Consider the following 17,272-nt stretch of genomic DNA (forward strand, 5'->3'; position numbering starts at 1 on the left):
AGGAAACACATTCGAAAAGCATTAAAAAAAATTAGCCCTGCTTCCCTTAAAATGTCAGGGGTCGAAAAAGAGTCAATTGGATTGAATCATCATAAATGAGATACCGCTTATGGAGTGCATGGAGAGAAAAATGTTAATGTAATGTAGCAAAGTTATTCAATGCGTCAGTTGCACTGGTCACAGAATCGTGTTTAGATGCTTAATTCCTGTATGTTAGCTAAACATGAAAAGATCCGTCCAAACAGCAAATTTTTATAATCAATAATAACCGAGATATCGCGCTTTAAAAAATTCCGTTAGTGACGTCATCCACCGCGGTAGTGACACCCTCTGATTCTTCCGCTTTGCTTCCACCAGTCAGCGAGACTCACCTTTGTGCCGTTCTTTCAACGTAAAATTCGGATGAAAGCAAGGTGGAGGAGACCAAGTGTGTCACCACCGCGGTGGATAACGTCATGAACCGAATTTTTAAACGCGTGGTGTCTCAATTAATATTGAAAGTAGAAAGTTGCTGTTTGGACAAATCATATTATTTTTAGCTGATCTACAAAATTCAAGCATCGAAACAAGATTCTGACACCAGCGCAACTGACCCACTGAACCATTCAGTTTACCAAAGTTTCGGTCACAGAAACTGAACTTTGGTTCAGCTTACCGAAATTTGGTTACCATGGCTGAAAAATTGAGTCACTTGAACCGGTAAAGTTCGGAAGTTGGGTTAGAAGTTCAGTATCTGTAACTGGCTTTTTTTATCAGTGTGACGTCATGGCAACTGGGCTTATGAGCGCGGGGCTAGATGAATCATTAAAATGCCGACGCGGATTCCTCCCGATCAGAGGACGTTGCTTCTCTGGCGTAAGGGCGTATCTCGATTTCTCATGAACCCCGGGAAGCATGGATTTATATGTAAAACAGGGCTCACATGGAAATTGAGATACGCCCTTACGTCAGACGACGACGACGATTTCTCCTCCATCTGCCAAGTCCCAAGTCCAACTCGGAACTGGCAACCGGGATGCGCCGGTGGGGGTGGGGTCGGGCAGGAGAAAGGGGAGGGGCCCAACGGCTCGGATTTTCGGCTTCTGCTCCCCGATTTTATCGGTCTCCGGATCCGAGAACTCCGGGCCGGCTTGATTTATTACAATACCTGTTCCACTACTGTATTGCACCATTCTGTCGCGCAGTAGACCTCAGCTTTCCAAGCCGGACGAATTTACGCCAAAAGGACAGAAAGAAGGATGGGAAAGAAGGAGTTTGCTCGTTAGTTTAGGGCCGTAAGAACAAATGGACAGTTTAAAGCGCCAGTGACGTCAGTGTCGACGCCCGCGAGCCACACGGAGCGAGGCGCGAATGATCGATTATTGAAAGATCCCCGTTTGAAGCTGTGGTAATGAATCGATTATTGAGGTGCTCCTTACGAACGCCCTGTTACTCGATCATTTTCCACAGGTCTAAATGGCAGATCAATCGGTATATCGCAAAGCACGCCCCGCCACTGGGATCCAAACGGAGACGGTAACGCTCTTTAACTCATGAGCGCTGTTCACGACGTTCTTGTCACATGCCCACGGCTAATAGGCAATAGGTAGTAATGCTCAATCACAAAATTTCCCGCTAAATTTCGAATTTTTCAACCTCCCCCCCCCCTTTTCTCGTAACCCTTTCGTCACGTAGTATCGATCCTTTAATATGTAAGAATGAAATGGCGTAACGCTCTCTTGATCACCAAGATCGTTACGTATTTTTGACCGGCCCCTTAGTCTCACATTAGGGCACTTTAAGGGGAATCGATCGGATTGATCATATTTACACGTAAAGTGTAAGAGAGGTAATGTGTAATAACAATTTGATAAAAAAAAAAAAAAAAAAAAAAAAAAAAAAAAAACTATTAAGATATGCCGGAAAAACTAAAAAGCATTTTTCATTTGGTACCCTGAGATAAGCAAATGGTTGTTTTTCCACAGTTTTGCGGTCTCTCTACGATAAAAGTTAAAACGACTCCAAAAGCGGTACGATTCCTCATTCCTTAAACAATCCAACATTCGAGCACTTTGTCTACCGGGACAGGAGACCGCAAAAGCCGTGAAATCATGGGGCACATGGGCTTAAGTGGCCGAGGCCATAAGAACGCAAGGGCAAAGAGCTCGGCAGACGCAAAAGTCATTTATTGTCGCGCATTAATTAGCTCGGAAGACGGAGGGATCAGCTCCGTTGTTGCCATTTTTAATTTTCCGACGCGAATCCGACACGTTTTTGCGGGAAGTTTGGCGCGATCGGTGCACGCGTCACGCTTGCGCCTGGCGTGCATGTGAGTGTATAAATTTCGAGATTAGGCCCGATAAGCGTGTGCATAAAGCAGGGCTCAGAGCGACGCAACGCACAGTGGAACGAACTAACAGGAGAAGCCGAACATGAAATTTTTGGCTAAAATGTCAAATTTTGATGTTTATTCCGTCACAAATCCAATTTCAAGGGCTGTTTCTACAAGGGAATGGAGATGTTGCATGTGTGAGGAATTTGCGATTTGACTATTGATTCTTATCTAAAATTTGGCGAGAAACACGATGGTGCCACTGGTTTTCTCTGAAATCAACTTCCAAGCTCAAAAAAAGTTCTCAAGTTGAGGCCAAAACGGAGGGGATATCCCACGCTATCCTGAGAGTCCACGTCTACATCAAGACAAACTCTCCATGCAAAGATAGGGAGCAAATACATTAGCAGGGCTGCCACTTTATTTAGGGACTCTAAAACTGAAAACTGCATCATCTGCAAGCATCACTGCTAATGTATTTGCTCCCTATCTTTGCATGGAGAGTTCGTCTTGATGTAGACGTGGACTCTCAGGATAGCGTGGGATATCCCCTCCGTTTTGGCCTCAACTTGAGAACTTTTTTTGAGCTTGGAAGTTGATTTCAGAGAAAACCAGTGGCACCATCGTGTTTCTCGCGAACTTTTACATAATAATCAATAGTGAAATCGCAAATTCCTCGTACATGCAACATCTCCATTTCGTGAAAAATCCAATGGAGCCACTCTGAAACTTTTTCGTCTCATATTTTGGCTAACATAAGCTTTCAAAGTTGCCAGATTTTGTCCGAATTCTCCGGTTGACTCGATCCAGTGTGCGACGCGGAGCAGCGGATGTTCGGGATGGAATGGACGAGGGCGCATGCGCGGAATCGGAGAAGTACCCTCGTCGCGTACGATTGTGGAATGAGCGGGAAACGTTATAAATGCGTTCGTAACGCCAATGATAGCCGCGGAGATGCTCCCAACATTTTGCGCCAAGCTTGCTCGCTGCAACCGGGTCCCCGCCGCGGTGCCGATTCTGTGCGCTTCCTTCCCTTTGTCAAGTGAGATCAGCTGCCTGATTGTTGAAATTGATAGACAAAGCTATGGACAAGGAAGACAAAAAGGTTATGGAAGGATCCTATTGGTAAAAGCGAGTGGTTGCAATGGCCAAAGGAGGTGGGTAATAGACTAACCAACGGTTTTGTGCCCCTCCTTCTCTTTGTCAAGAGAGATCAGCAGCCTGATTGTTGAAATCGATAGACAAAGCTATAGACAAGGAACACAAAAAGGTTATGGAAGGATCCTATTGGTAAAAGCGAGTGGTTGCAATGGCCAAAGGAGGTGGGTAATAGACTAACCAACGGTTTTGTGCCCCTCCTTCTCTTTGTCAAGAGAGATCAGCAGCCTGATTGTTGAAATCGATAGACAAAGCTATAGACAAGGAACACAAAAAGGTTATGGAAGGATCCTATTGGTAAAAGCGAGTGGTTGCAATGGCCAAAGGAGGTGGGTAATAGACTAACCAACGGTTTTGTGCCCCTCCTTCTCTTTGTCAAGAGAGATCAGCAGCCTGATTTGTTGAAATCGATAGACAAAGCTATAGACAAGGAACACAAAAAGGTTATGGAAGGATCCTATTGGTAAAAGCGAGTGGTTGCAATGGCCAAAGGAGGTGGGTAATAGACTAACCAACGGTTTTGTGCCCCTCCTTCTCTTTGTCAAGAGAGATCAGCAGCCTGATTGTTGAAATCGATAGACAAAGCTATAGACAAGGAACACAAAAAGGTTATGGAAGGATCCTATTGGTAAAAGCGAGTGGTTGCAATGGCCAAAGGAGGTGGGTAATAGACTTACCAACGGAAACCCACGAGAGACTGTCCAGCCAGTCCAGTATTTATCCTCTTGGTCTCCAGGAACCACGCTTAACAATAGGATCGCGTCATACTCATCATGTCCTCTTTGTCTATGGCTTTGTTTATCTATTTCAAATATCAGCCCGTAGAATTCCTACATCAAATTCTGGGCCGCGGTACTAAGTTAAATCGGTAAGGACCTCTCTTAAATGGAGCAAAGATGAGGGCCGAGGGGGCTTGGCCCTGGGAGGCGAGGCTCCACCCCCAAAAATTTTGAAACTTTTGGGACTGAAACTTGCATTTGTGGAGGAATTTTAAGCGTAAAATATCTGAATGAACTGGACCTAAAAAAGGACCTATATTTGAAGGGTTTTTTGTGTGAAAACCGAGATTGAAAAGTCAACTGACAGCAATTTAACGGCAAAGTGTTAGGCAAATTTAAAAAGAAGAAGAAAAAATAGAGTATGCACGCAACGATTATCATTAAATATCAAAGGAACATAGTTAATATGAAAATGTGTAAGTTTTTGAGGTAATAAATGTTGCGAAATGGGAACGAAGGGAGAACACGCCTGTGAAAACTGGATATACTGTGCACGCACTGCACTGAGAGAAAAACCGAGGGATATGTCTAAAACTAAATTATACACAGTGTAGATTCTACTCTAGAAGGATGAAAAAGCTCCCTCTTAAATGACTTCCCCTTCCGCAGCATATAATCTCGTTTGCAAACCCTGTGTGTAGGGGTTGGGTCATAGAATCACTAGGAGACTTAAACGCAAGGATATGAAAGTAGAATGTATCCGTTACGCATCCAAATTCCGAACTATTAAGCTCTTGCACTCTTCGGGCGTAGATAAAAAATTGAAAATAGCTAGAAAAGAATCTAGTTTAATTTTGAAACGTTTACGTAAGTTACATTTTGTTAGTTTAAAGTTTCCACTGACGAATTTTTTAGAGTTTCAGAGACATGCTTTGAAGAATTTTTGAGAGGGACCAGACGGCAGAATAAAAACTTTTTCTTATAATGGAATTACGAGCAATGGAACGGTCGAGGGTATTTTCTTACGTAAACTTAAGCTCAAATGTTGTCTTGGTAAGGTGACTCTCGCATGAAAGTAACAATTTAACTGCCCTAACAATAAGTAAGAAGGGTACTACCGACGAAGCTAGTTTCAAAAAGTAATGTAGAGTCCTTTAGTAGATTTGAGCTCTTGTAGGAACTGTTTTGTTGATACTTAGATCTTCTTCCCTTGATGACGTCTAGTTGTAAAAACAAGACAAAATCATATTATTTGAGGACGATGTATGTATTTTCTTACTTTTTGAAGCAATGAACGTATCCAGGTAAGTTGAAAAAATAGTCTATTATAAGAAGCAGTATCGAAAACATGAAATTATGACTTCTGAATTCTAACTTTGAATTTATCTCTCTTTTAACGTGTCCAAAACACACATATTTTATTAAAAAAAAAAGATAAAATTAAAAATAATGCACACATTAGCGAGCTCTATAGGCGTTAAGTAATGAATAATAAGTATAGTTTTTTGGTCTTAAAATCTTTGCAGAATAGTGTGGCCCGGCATTTTTCTGCCATCCTGTTATTTGCATTATTTAGGCCTGATTTTCAGTGTTTTTTTTTCATTGTCTGTCAAGAATGTCTGAGTGTCTAAATGCCTTTAATAAGAAGAAGGTCTTAACTTGTCTCATGATTATAAAAAAAAAACCTAAATATATCAAAGAGTAAACATAGTTTTTTGAAAAACACATTTTTTGGCAAATAAAAATAATAATGCTTTCACTAATATTTTCAAGAGTTGATCAGTTTATCGACAGCGTAAGTCCGCAATCACATATCTCGTTTGCGGTGTCTGAAAATTTCCGCCTCTATGTTATTTTTTTAAAGGAGAACAAATTGACATCATTCCTTGAAGTTTATGCAAATTTTCTTTGCACAGAGAAGAAAAATTCCTGCAGTTTTAGAGAATTGCCGTCGAGTAGTTTTCCGTTTAAAGGATAAAGTATGGCAAGAAGTCTGCAACGTCGCAAACCAAGTTATGCCATTGCCGACTTACACCGTCAATGCATGAATAAAAAAATCAATATTTTAAATAAACTATTAGAATTTTGATAATGGAGACAAATTTGAGGGAAATCTTATAGGGTCTACAGCCTAGAATGTAAGGAATTAGACAGGAAGTCGGCATCACGGTCGCTGACGACACAAGCACAGTTCCTCGCGTTCGGAGAGGCTGGGGAGTTAACGAGAAACCGGAGTTAAGGATTACTCGAGAAGGAGCAGGGAGCATGGAGCAAGGAGCAGGCAACGGAGCAACCACAGGAGACGCGACCGCGGCCGTGGCAGACAGCCCGCGACCAGGGTTCGCCAACCCTCCCCCTCCCTCCTCCTCCCCCTCCCGCAATCTCTAAACGCGGATTGGGAGGAGACCGGATCCGGGCAGATCTGGCTGCTGCGAAAAAACCTGATTCACTTTTGCACTGCACTCCGAGCAGGAGACATCAGGGCAATAATCCTGCGCTCTCAGTTCAAACCAGAGACAAGAGACCCTCCACCCATCTCGGCCATGGTGGAAGCTCTTACTTTCGGGACTTCAACATTAAAGTGTTGACATGGTTGATGTTTAACAACGTGTTGGCAGTTTCGTTTTGCAAACAAGCCGAAGTTTGGGAAACTTGTTTGACTCATGACGTCACCGGAAGCTCATCATCCACCATGTAGGTCAACAGCCGAAAAACGAGTGATGGCTGTTATAATTGTCCATAAGGAAGTGTTGAATCCCCGAAAGTAAAAGCTCCACCTGTCGTCAAGAGGCGAGTGTAGGGTCTCTTGTCTCTGGTTCGAAACATGAGGCTCAACGTGAATCGGGCAGAGTTCGAAGGAAGGAACCGATCTGGATCAAATTGAAGTCGACAATATACTTTTGTATAACTTTTAGAAGTTCAGTACTAAAAATAAATACATTTGATGAAACGTTCATTAATATCTAAATACAGGTAATAGTATTTAATGGAAAAGTTATAGAAGAGAAACTGGGAGATATACAAAAAAATCAAACTTAATTGAAACTAGAAAGTGGGGAAAATTGCCCGAGTCAAGAGTTGTATTTCTGACGAAACAAAGCGCACCGTATTCTGAGTTACGTTCGTATCTCAGAAATGGACTACATTTTGCAATTTGGAACTACAAATTCTAGCCCGGTTTAAAAACAACGTATGTGCCATTAGTTTCCCTATGCACATAAGTGTTTTTTCAGAAGAGCCAGAATTTATAGCTCCCACTTGCAAAATGCGGTCCAAATTATCCAAATACCTCACAACTTTCAGTGACATAGAGGCAAAATGCACGTAACTCCTCGGAGAGAGCTAAAATTCGATGTTTATTCTGAATTCTCATATTTCTGGAAGAGTTTCAAATTTTTCAATCGGTAGGTTTTTGCGGAACTGAGCCCCCCGGAATGTAAAGGATTATACTTTTCTGTCACAAAATGAAGACACCTTTTTATAATGACCTCGTACGATAAACTATGAAACGATCATGGGTTCATGAAATGGTGCTAAGTGAAAGAGACAGCTTTGTGTACTATTGAAGTCACTTTGATGCGCACAACTATAATTTTGTAAGTCAACACAGTGGCGCACACAGTGGTGCGGCATGAATGATCGATTATCGATATTTTCCCCTTTTGGAGGTATGGTGAAGAATCGATTATTAAGGTGTTCGTTGCGAGACCCTGTTTATCAATCCTTTTACATAGGTTTAAATGGCAGATCAATCGATACATAGCAAATACGTCACGCCACTAATCGCAAAGCGGATCAATTCTAAAAGCCGATAATGACTTATGTGAGAGAAACAGAAGGGAGCTATCGTCTGTCTTTGATTTCGGTTGATGATTTAGAGATACACAGGATTCTGAAGCTCAACCAGCTTGTGGATTACTGGGACTGTTCGCTCTTCTCCTAATTTTCGCACGGAAACCTGTAAGCGGCCAAACCATGAATAAAATTCTATAGTTAGCATTTTGGATATCGACTGGTGCTTCCTCATCTGATGAAAACTCATAGTGTAAAAGCGTATTTGCAATCAAGTACTTGACAGACTGATATGCATATTTATTTCCTGAAACAAAGCAATTAAAAAAACAGGTGAGCACTATGAAATTATCGTCAATTTTTCAATATTTAAATTTGTACAGATTGTTTCAGTCCAATCATTCGCGATGCTAAGATTAGAAATTCTATCGATTTTAGTTAATAACCGTGATTCAACTTTTGAGAAATTGCAAGAAATAGAATAAAATCATCGTGACCTATTTATTGTTTTATCTTTTTAAATAAAATGTCTCATACGAGTATTTTGGTAAAATGGGAATTTAGCAGTCAATTTGCGTGAGAGAATTGAAGAATGCGAAAAGAAGAGTACAGCTAAAATTACCTGGACAATGCCTTGGACCATTAAGGAATGGAACGAACACACCTTTTGGCCTTTTTTGCTCGTTTATTTGTGAGAAATGATCAGGATAAAATTCGTTTGGTTTCTCCCAAAACGCAGGATCATGATGCAGCACAAAAAGAATCGGCATGACACTGACTCCCGCCGGAATAGTCATTTTTTCTGCGAATAAAATGGAGGAGGTGACAAAATTTTAATTATGATGTTCTTTTTTTTATGGAATGACGCTGTGTTTGAGTCATTAAATTCTTTGGACCACGGTTGGTCCCATTTTTAAAAAATACGTTTGTAACAAGTAAAATATCATAATGTTCACAAAGCTAACAGACAGTTTTAGTATTATAAAATTAAAAAAAACAACAATTAGAATTTGCATGAACACTTCGTTTTGATAAAGAATCGAGGCTCTCCAAACGAACTGATTCTTTCGAATCAACTTCACACTCATACTACCAGGGGCTGACTGACTACTCAGGCTAAAAGGCAATCGCCTCCCAACAGTCTGCTGCAGGGTTCCGAGGGGGCCACGCGGCAATTTTCCCCCAAATTATTACTGTTATTTCTCTGTAATTGTATTATTTTTAAACCCTCTTTAGTCTCTTTAAGACAGAAAAACTCTTAAGACTTACTTCTGAAAATGTGAGTCTAGGAGACTTAAAAGGGCTCAAAAAACTTTAAATGGACGTAAAGCCTCCAAATTATACAAGGAGACCCGGGGAGTTCCTGAAGCCTCAACAGTGATGAAGGGACCTTCGAATACTATAAAATAAAATTTGTAAGAAGTGTAAAAGATAACTTTGGGGCCTCAAAGGCGACAAAGGGGCCCCGAAGAATAAAAACTGTAACAACCAGACTAATCAACGCGATCTGCGAGACAAAACTTTTTCGAGGTTTTGCACCTGCATACTTATATTCACTCAAACGTCACCTTACACCTATCTCTAAATACGAATAACCGTATTTTTACGGCACGTATAAATTCAATGAGATAAAAAGGCAGTAGAAAAGAGTAATTGAAATAAATAAATAGACCACTGGTCATGGTCCACCATGAAGTTTGTGCCATGAAATGTCATATTCTTATTTGCTATCGACTTTAGACGTGTTCATACCATCGACTTGAAGATCCTCAACGAGAGCTCGACCAACAAAAGGGATGCCAAAATGCCGAAGGGTTTCTTTAACAACCATCTCCAAGTAGGTAAGTTTTGACACATCCTCCAGGGTAATCTCCTGTCCATTGTTAATCTCCATGATCTCTTTGTACGCTCTCTCTTGAATTTCGGGTCGTTGGGCAAAAATCTTAAGTATCCAGGCAGCAGTTGTGGCTGTTGTTATTGAGCCCTGGAATAATTATTTTCATAGATGTCAATATTATATTACAACGATGTAATATTATTTTCTATAATTTTCATTTTTAGCACAATTCGTTCTGCCACTCTACTGGGCCAATATCCGTGATTTTCGTTTGGTTGTCGATAGATGACAGTCCCTGGATGAGCCCTCTCTATTCCAGATTAGGTGGATTCAGCGTTACGTCTATTCTCTTTCTCTCTTCCTTAGGCACATCATTTTCACTGCTCAATGTAATTTACCGATGTCCTTTAAATTGATAATGTAGGCATCCAAGCCTAAAATTGAGTAACTCGGTTGTTAATGTTTACACTTTAAATTGGAATATATATTTATCATGACTTAGCTAATTTTTTACTTGATAAAATTGCCTCGAAACATAGCTTCTTGCTAAGTTGGTGAGGAAACAATTAGGAATTGGTTCGTTATTAAACATAATATTTCAAGCTTTCGAAGAGAACTTCTGAAGGGAGAAAAGTCTGTAATTTGAATGGTACCTACTATACCGTATGCAAAACGAACTAAAATTCTCGACAAATGGCGGCAATTAAGTTTATTAACTAACGGTGCTCAATTTTCTCTCGCTTTAAATTATTGGTATCGATATAATAATATATACTATAGATATAAGGCATTTGTTACTGATGAGCTTACTTTTTGTACTCACCGCAATGAACATTTCGACTGTTTCGTCAACAGCGCGTTCGCTCGAGGTAACCCCTGATTCTACACTATTGAGCAGGTTTTCCATAAAAATTGGCACTATTTCTGTGAAAAATTTTCATTAAAAAAGCAGTGCATTAAATGTTATAAATAACTCTTCGTATTTGACCGTTCACAGAAAATAAAATCCAGCACTTGACAAAAGGTATTATAGATGTTTGAGGTTTGGATAACTTTCCTGCTAAAGCGTGGAAAGGATTCTAAATTATTTGACAAATAATGTAAGAGGAAAAAGTAGAGAAAATCTAGTAAGCAGGTTTTTGTTAAAAAGAAATTATTCTGACCATGATCAGGAAAAATGTTTACAATCCTCATTCATATTGATAACGGAGCTAAAAGTCTTAAAGGATCACAGGGCCGGATTTACCTACTTGCCGCCCATGGAACGCCTGTATTCTGCCGCCGCCGCCCCCTTCTCATTCGTATTGGAACATCATTAAAAACCATCAAGTGAACGTGCCAGCGGGGGAGGGGTGCGTAAGACGCGTTTACTCGTGTTGAACACATGTTTTGGGAATGCCCTGTTAACACTGCTAGCAAAAGTTAAATTTCGTAAACCTATCTCTGTGTGGAGAAGGCCTTCCATTCATAAGAAATGAACGAAAAAATTATGAAAGAACAAGCATTAATGTGGTTTAATGATTTTAACTTCCGCCGCCACGCCGCGCAGACCGCACCGTGTTTGGCGCAATGCGTGAAGTATTCACGCAGTCTTGTAGGCGCCATGCGTTTCATGCTGACCGCACTGTGTTTGGCGCAATGCGTGAAGTATTTATGCATTCTTGTAGGCGCTATCCGTTTCACGCCGACCGCAATGAACGCACCGTGTTTGATGCAATGCGTGAAGTATTCGTGCAGTCTTGTAGGCGCTAATATGTGTTACATGTCGATCGCTACGCCGAGGGCTTCTCGTTTTCATCTCAAGTCCTCGTCATCATTGCTCTCTGCGCCGCGCCGTTCCAGGCCAAATTGCGTGTTTGGTTTCTCTCTTAACTCGACTAATTAAAGGTGCTGTCTCTTGTATCACTGTAAGACGACAAAATTAAAAATTACTATACTCTCAGGAAATGAGAGATTTTGTCGCCTTTTCTCGTTTGTAATTGGTTTGTCTAAATCCGATATTTTTTTTATACCTACATTTAAAAAAATTGCAAAATTTGTCGCCCTCTAGATTTGCTGCCATGAACCGCGGCCCATGTGGCCACCTCCTTAATCCGGCCCTGAAGGATCGATGAAATTCTGTGAAATATTTTCAATAATCTTAGAATTAGAGGAATTCACAGAAACGAGGCGTTATGTTATTAAATTTTGTGTCAAAAATTAAAACAAGAGAGAAGTTGGGCCACGTGAAATGCAGTTTTGCTTATTTTGGTTGTGTTAACTAATCCGAATGCACCTCACCCAAGCTGATCTGCAATATAAAGTCCTTCGAAGGCGGAGTGAATGGAGTGAAGTAATGCCTTCAATTATGAGGCTATAGGCAAAACAAGATCCATAAAAATTACAATAAAGGACAACATTCCGGAATTTGAGAAGGAAATAGCCTAGACATTTTAAACGAGCTCGGTTTTTTTAGGAATGTTTTTTACCGATGCAATATACAATTGTTTTTTTTTAGAGGAATAACATAATAGATCGTTTCACCAGCTGTGAAGAACAAGGGCGCTTTTGCTCAAACATGGAAAAATTACCTGAATTTGTGTTTGACAGCCTCGTCTCTTCTCTGTACTTAGTTCGCAGTTCAATCATCTAAAAAAATAAAATCATATCAAACTCTATAATATAAAATTATCAGCTTAATGAACGTAACGCTTAAGAACTAAACTCTGGGCGTTTTCTCCACCCCTGCCACCGCACCTTCCTTCCTTGCGCATTCTGCGTCCATTCGATTCTCTACCCCTTCTCATGCAAATCTCTCACTCCACCCCCGTCTTTCTCTTCCGGCTTTTCGCACGAAAAGCTCAAAATATGGAATGCACGTCACGACTTCATTACTTTTGCCTGAGTCAAATTCAAGCTGATCTTGGTCATTAACGTAACTCTAAGAGATAAAAATTAATGACTATATAGTTGTGGAGAGAATGGCAAGTAAAATTTTGGCAGGCATTTTAAGGCACCGTTAGCACGCGTTTTTTTTTTTTTTCATAATATTGCAAATTACGAATGGAAATTGTTAACGTGATTTTCTCAATCGAAAAAATTGATTATCGTCTAGCTGAGAATAATGTACTTAAATTATCTTTAAATAAAATAATTTAGGTACATGGTGAACTTACCTCCTTCGCCAAATCCCGCATTCCTTGGACAAGCCTCTGCAACTCCTTTTTCTTACCAAGTAGTGTATAAATCAAATCTGGCTGCAGAAGGAAGTTGAATATCCTGGTATGAATCATTTCAGACGACCTAAAAAATTATTCAGTTAATTATAATTTAATTAAGACTTCTGCTTCATCTACAGTGACGTATTTAACATAAAAAGGCCAGGATCTAGAAGGAAATACGCAACCTACGGAGATGAAGTCCACGGGATCTGAATTTCTCTCTGCCCAGAAAGTTTGAAAATGAATTATTAAATTTATTATTATAGCTTATTTTAAAAATATCCGCATTGGAACAACAAAACTTCGAACCTTTTGATCTTAATGTATTTTTCCAACGAGAAACTAGTGTAGGGATTAATCCGCAGATTGAAACTGATGCAGACTCATATTGTGTAACGCAACGTTTGACGCAATTTTTTAAATTCTAAAGAAATGAGGAAAAATTACATTGAATCATACGTAGAGACGATACTTTTTCTTGCAATAATAACAATAAGTAGGAAAGATCGAAATAATGCAAATTATGCGTAGAATTTTTCTGATTCTAACTTTGATTTGTTGTTTGCAACTTTTTATTCAATCTCGATTCGTACAAAAAAAATGCGTTCATAAGAGACGGTTATTCTATGAGATGATACTGTGTTAGATTTTTAATTAATTAGGTACTTACTTCTCTAAATTTGTGGAGAGAAACATCATATTTCTTTTCTGTATCTCCATTCGGCACCCCATCATATTCTCTGAAAAATCGAACCGTAGTGATATTCCGAACCGTTATTCGGGTGCCTCAACTTCAATAGTAATTTACACCGAAAGCAGGAAAAAATAATGGGGGAAAAAATTTAAAAAGTAACAAAATTTTTTTTTGGGGGGGGGGGGGGAAATATCTGAGGCTTTTACAGAAACGAGAAAGAATGAAAGTAATGATAAATAAATATTTTGAAGAGATATGTATTGAAAAAAGGAAAAAAAAAGAGAAGAGCATGATGAGAAGATATGAAAACTAAACTTGAACTCTGAGGCCTTAGTTGCTCAGGCACAGCTTCAGAATAAACAAATATTACTACTAATGTTTCGTTCTCTTCTTATTTTTCCCCTCTTTTGAGTAGTACAAAATAGAGTTTTTTACATGTGGAAACAGACATCCTTCTGCAACTTTGGAGCCATATGTATTGATTTACTAGGGGCCCTGCCCCCTGACCGCTACGCGGCCCAACCCCCGGGAGGGCGCCTAGCGCCCTCAGGCCCGCTTTGCAGGCCCTATACGCATATGTATAGGTAAAAATGTTCTTCCATTTTAATACACCGTTTTGTGTTCGAGCTGCATCGATTTCAAAATTTTTGACGTAACACTCAGATTTGTAAATGATGAGGAATAGCTGGATGTACATAATTTCACAGTCCTCTTACTGGAAAAATTTCCATTTATTATGTTATTTTTAAATACTTAATTTAAAAAAAAAAAAAAAAAAAAAAAAAAAAAAATCGGATTTCGACCGTTGAGAGTTAATAATATTTGGTCCGTCCCGACGCGACGGAGCGCCTACCTTCTCACTTTGTATCTGCTGTTTATCTGCTGTAAACATTAACAGAAATTCAGCAATCAAGTAAATTGACCAATGCCACAAATCGAAGCCGGAAGAATGCAGGAAAAATTGAGTCAAACCTTATACCTTGGACCTTGAACCTTGAACCCTGAGCGATGCACCGTTCCTCAACTCTTCGAATGAGGAGCCCTTCACGAGCTTTTCCATTGTTTTATTGTTTATTCGAGTCACTCAGGTAGAATCCCACACCTTGACGTTTCTAGCGGAAACGGCATATCTCTCACGCTATTAACATTGGACTTAAGTGACATGAGCTTTAAAAGCTCTACAACATTAAAAGTTCGGGGTTTCATAAATTTTTGCACATTTACATCTACTACAGATGACATACATGTAAAGATCATCCTTATCGGTCCGGCAGTTCGTCAGAAATAGTGCTTCCAAGATTTTGCTTGTAGCTGTATAATATAGATTGTTCATTTTCAAAATTCAATTTTCCTTCCCATTATCTAGCTTTTGTTCAATTTCCTTGAAATACTAATGGAAAAAGTTCCTCACAGCTCATTAAAAAAGGGAAAGCAAAAAAAATATGAATCAGTAAAATCATACCACAAACGAAGTCTATCGTGCACAGGTGAACTGGAGCGAATAAGTCGACCATTTTCTCACCATCAGCAAACTCGTTCAACTTTTCAATAAACGTCTTCGTATGATAACTGAAACTGGCACCGAATGAATTTAAAACGTTGGTCCGAAAACTAGGGTTGATGGTCTTCCTTATTTTACGCCAACTGTCTCCTATAAATCATAAAAAAGAAGGTATTCGTTGCTTCACGTGCTCTGCAAGATTAAGGAACAAGAGGGAAAAAGACGTACGTGTAACGTGTGCCTTAATAATCTAAATAAATTCAAGAGATCGTCTTTTATTCATAAGAATTTGTACTTCGTTATTTGTATTAATCAATTTGCAAAATGCACATCATTCCTCACATATTTACAATGATGAATTGGCTCAGATTTGTTAGTGGCACGATATAGCTAAGAGTGTATTCAAAGACAAATGGTCCATGTCCCTCTTAGATATAATCAAAAAGCTTCCATCTCCAACTTGTATAATAGTGTATTCAATAATGTAGATGGTGTAAGTATTTAGTATCCTCATAGATACTCACACCAGCTCAAATATGTAACAAAAAGATCGGTTTTCTCCTGCCATCTGGATGTTTGAATTTGAGTGAAGATATAAAGTTTGATTTGATAACTTAACGTTTGAAATATACCTACATAAATGTCAGTTATTTTTAAAGACATTGCTTGGTTAGAGTTCAAAATAATCTTACCGTTCGCGCAAAAAATTCCGGATCCATGTGCCTCAAAGTAGTCGTACAATTGCGTTTTGTGAATATTTTGGCTACTGCTTAGTAGTGCCTGAAAATAACGGACAATTATATTTTGTTTCTGTTTTTCTAAGGTGTATTGAATGAAAGTTGTCGCAGGGAAGGACACATTAGATCAGATTATACGAAATGTACTTACGTTGTATTGAAAGGATGAAAAGAGGGTAGGGAGTGAAACCATTTTTGAGACATTTTCTTTTTACTGTTCCAAATCTTACTATTTTATTTGTGTAAGAAATGCTTGGTATTGAATAATTTGAACGAAAGCAGCAGTGAAAGTTTTTCTGCTCGGAAATATAAATAAAAAGAAAGGAAAAGTATATTTCAATAATCTAAATGTTGATACCTCTCTCAAGTGAAAAAAAAGAAATTAGGATAATAGCATGATAGCGTATAGTGTTAAAATGATAATAAAAATAATCAGAACTTGAAAAGAGTTTGCGAATGGTGGATGGTTATGATACTCACAGTTATAACTTTTGGGTCACCAGTAATAAACCACGGCTCATTTTTGATCCAATAACAACCATTTGGATATTTTTCCATTTGTTCTCTAAGTACTTCACACAAATCTGAAAATGTTAAGAAATTATAATTGATTGATAACGAAAACCCACATAAAACAGCAATTTCAATCATTATTTCTGAAGGTAAACTTGATGATTTGACCCTTCAAAAGTCCGAATTCTCTGACTCCATACTCGCACTTACCAATGCAAAGTGTAGTATTTCAAATTATTTCAAATTGCTTGATCTACACATTGCTCTGTGGGAGTACTAATTACAGATTTTCTTTTTTCTGAATGAGTTGCTAATTGTCATATGAGTTGATGTATTTTTTTAAGTTTGGAAATGTCCTGTTCCGAAAAGCCATATACGGCAAAGTCTTCATTGATAGGCGTGGCAGCAATTCCGCATTCTTGCTTTTGCTTAAATGTTAGTCATGATGAGCATGCTTTTAAAAATCTAAACAATTCAAAGGAGGAAGTTAAGAGTAGGCAGTGATAGTACTCCTAGTATTGGGTGCTTAAGCTTCAACTTACTTTGATCGGTGATTTTTAGTGCAAAATAAGCACTTCCGATAAGGGGAAACGATGGCGGCCCTGGCATGGTTCTCATAAATTTGTAAATTTTTCGATGCTTCCATCGTTGTTTGAAAAAAATAACAAGTAGCATCGTTAGCACACCGATCCACAATAACAAATTCGCTTTGATTTCAAGTGACGCTTCCAATAATTTCATCTGTGAAAACAAAACAAAAATTGGTCACACATGATGACGCGTCATGAGCCAAATTAATCCCAATGATAT

General features: G+C 39.0%; 1 protein-coding gene across 1 annotated transcript; it reads right to left on the reverse strand.

The window, feature by feature from the left end:
• Nucleotides 1-8,087: 8,087 nt before the first annotated feature.
• Nucleotides 8,088-17,071, reverse strand: LOC109031964 (cytochrome P450 4c21-like). The gene is made up of 9 exons (XM_072306270.1): nt 17,005-17,071; nt 16,430-16,533; nt 15,174-15,369; nt 13,688-13,757; nt 12,973-13,099; nt 12,388-12,445; nt 10,641-10,735; nt 9,733-9,964; nt 8,088-8,287 (listed from the first exon to the last, which is right to left on the reverse strand). Exons 1-9 carry the CDS (start codon nt 17,069-17,071, stop codon nt 8,088-8,090), a joined length of 1,149 nt encoding a protein of 382 aa, XP_072162371.1.
• Nucleotides 17,072-17,272: the final 201 nt, after the last annotated feature.

This window comes from Bemisia tabaci, chromosome 1, assembly GCF_918797505.1.
Source record: "Bemisia tabaci chromosome 1, PGI_BMITA_v3".
Classification (NCBI taxonomy): domain Eukaryota; kingdom Metazoa; phylum Arthropoda; class Insecta; order Hemiptera; family Aleyrodidae; genus Bemisia; species Bemisia tabaci.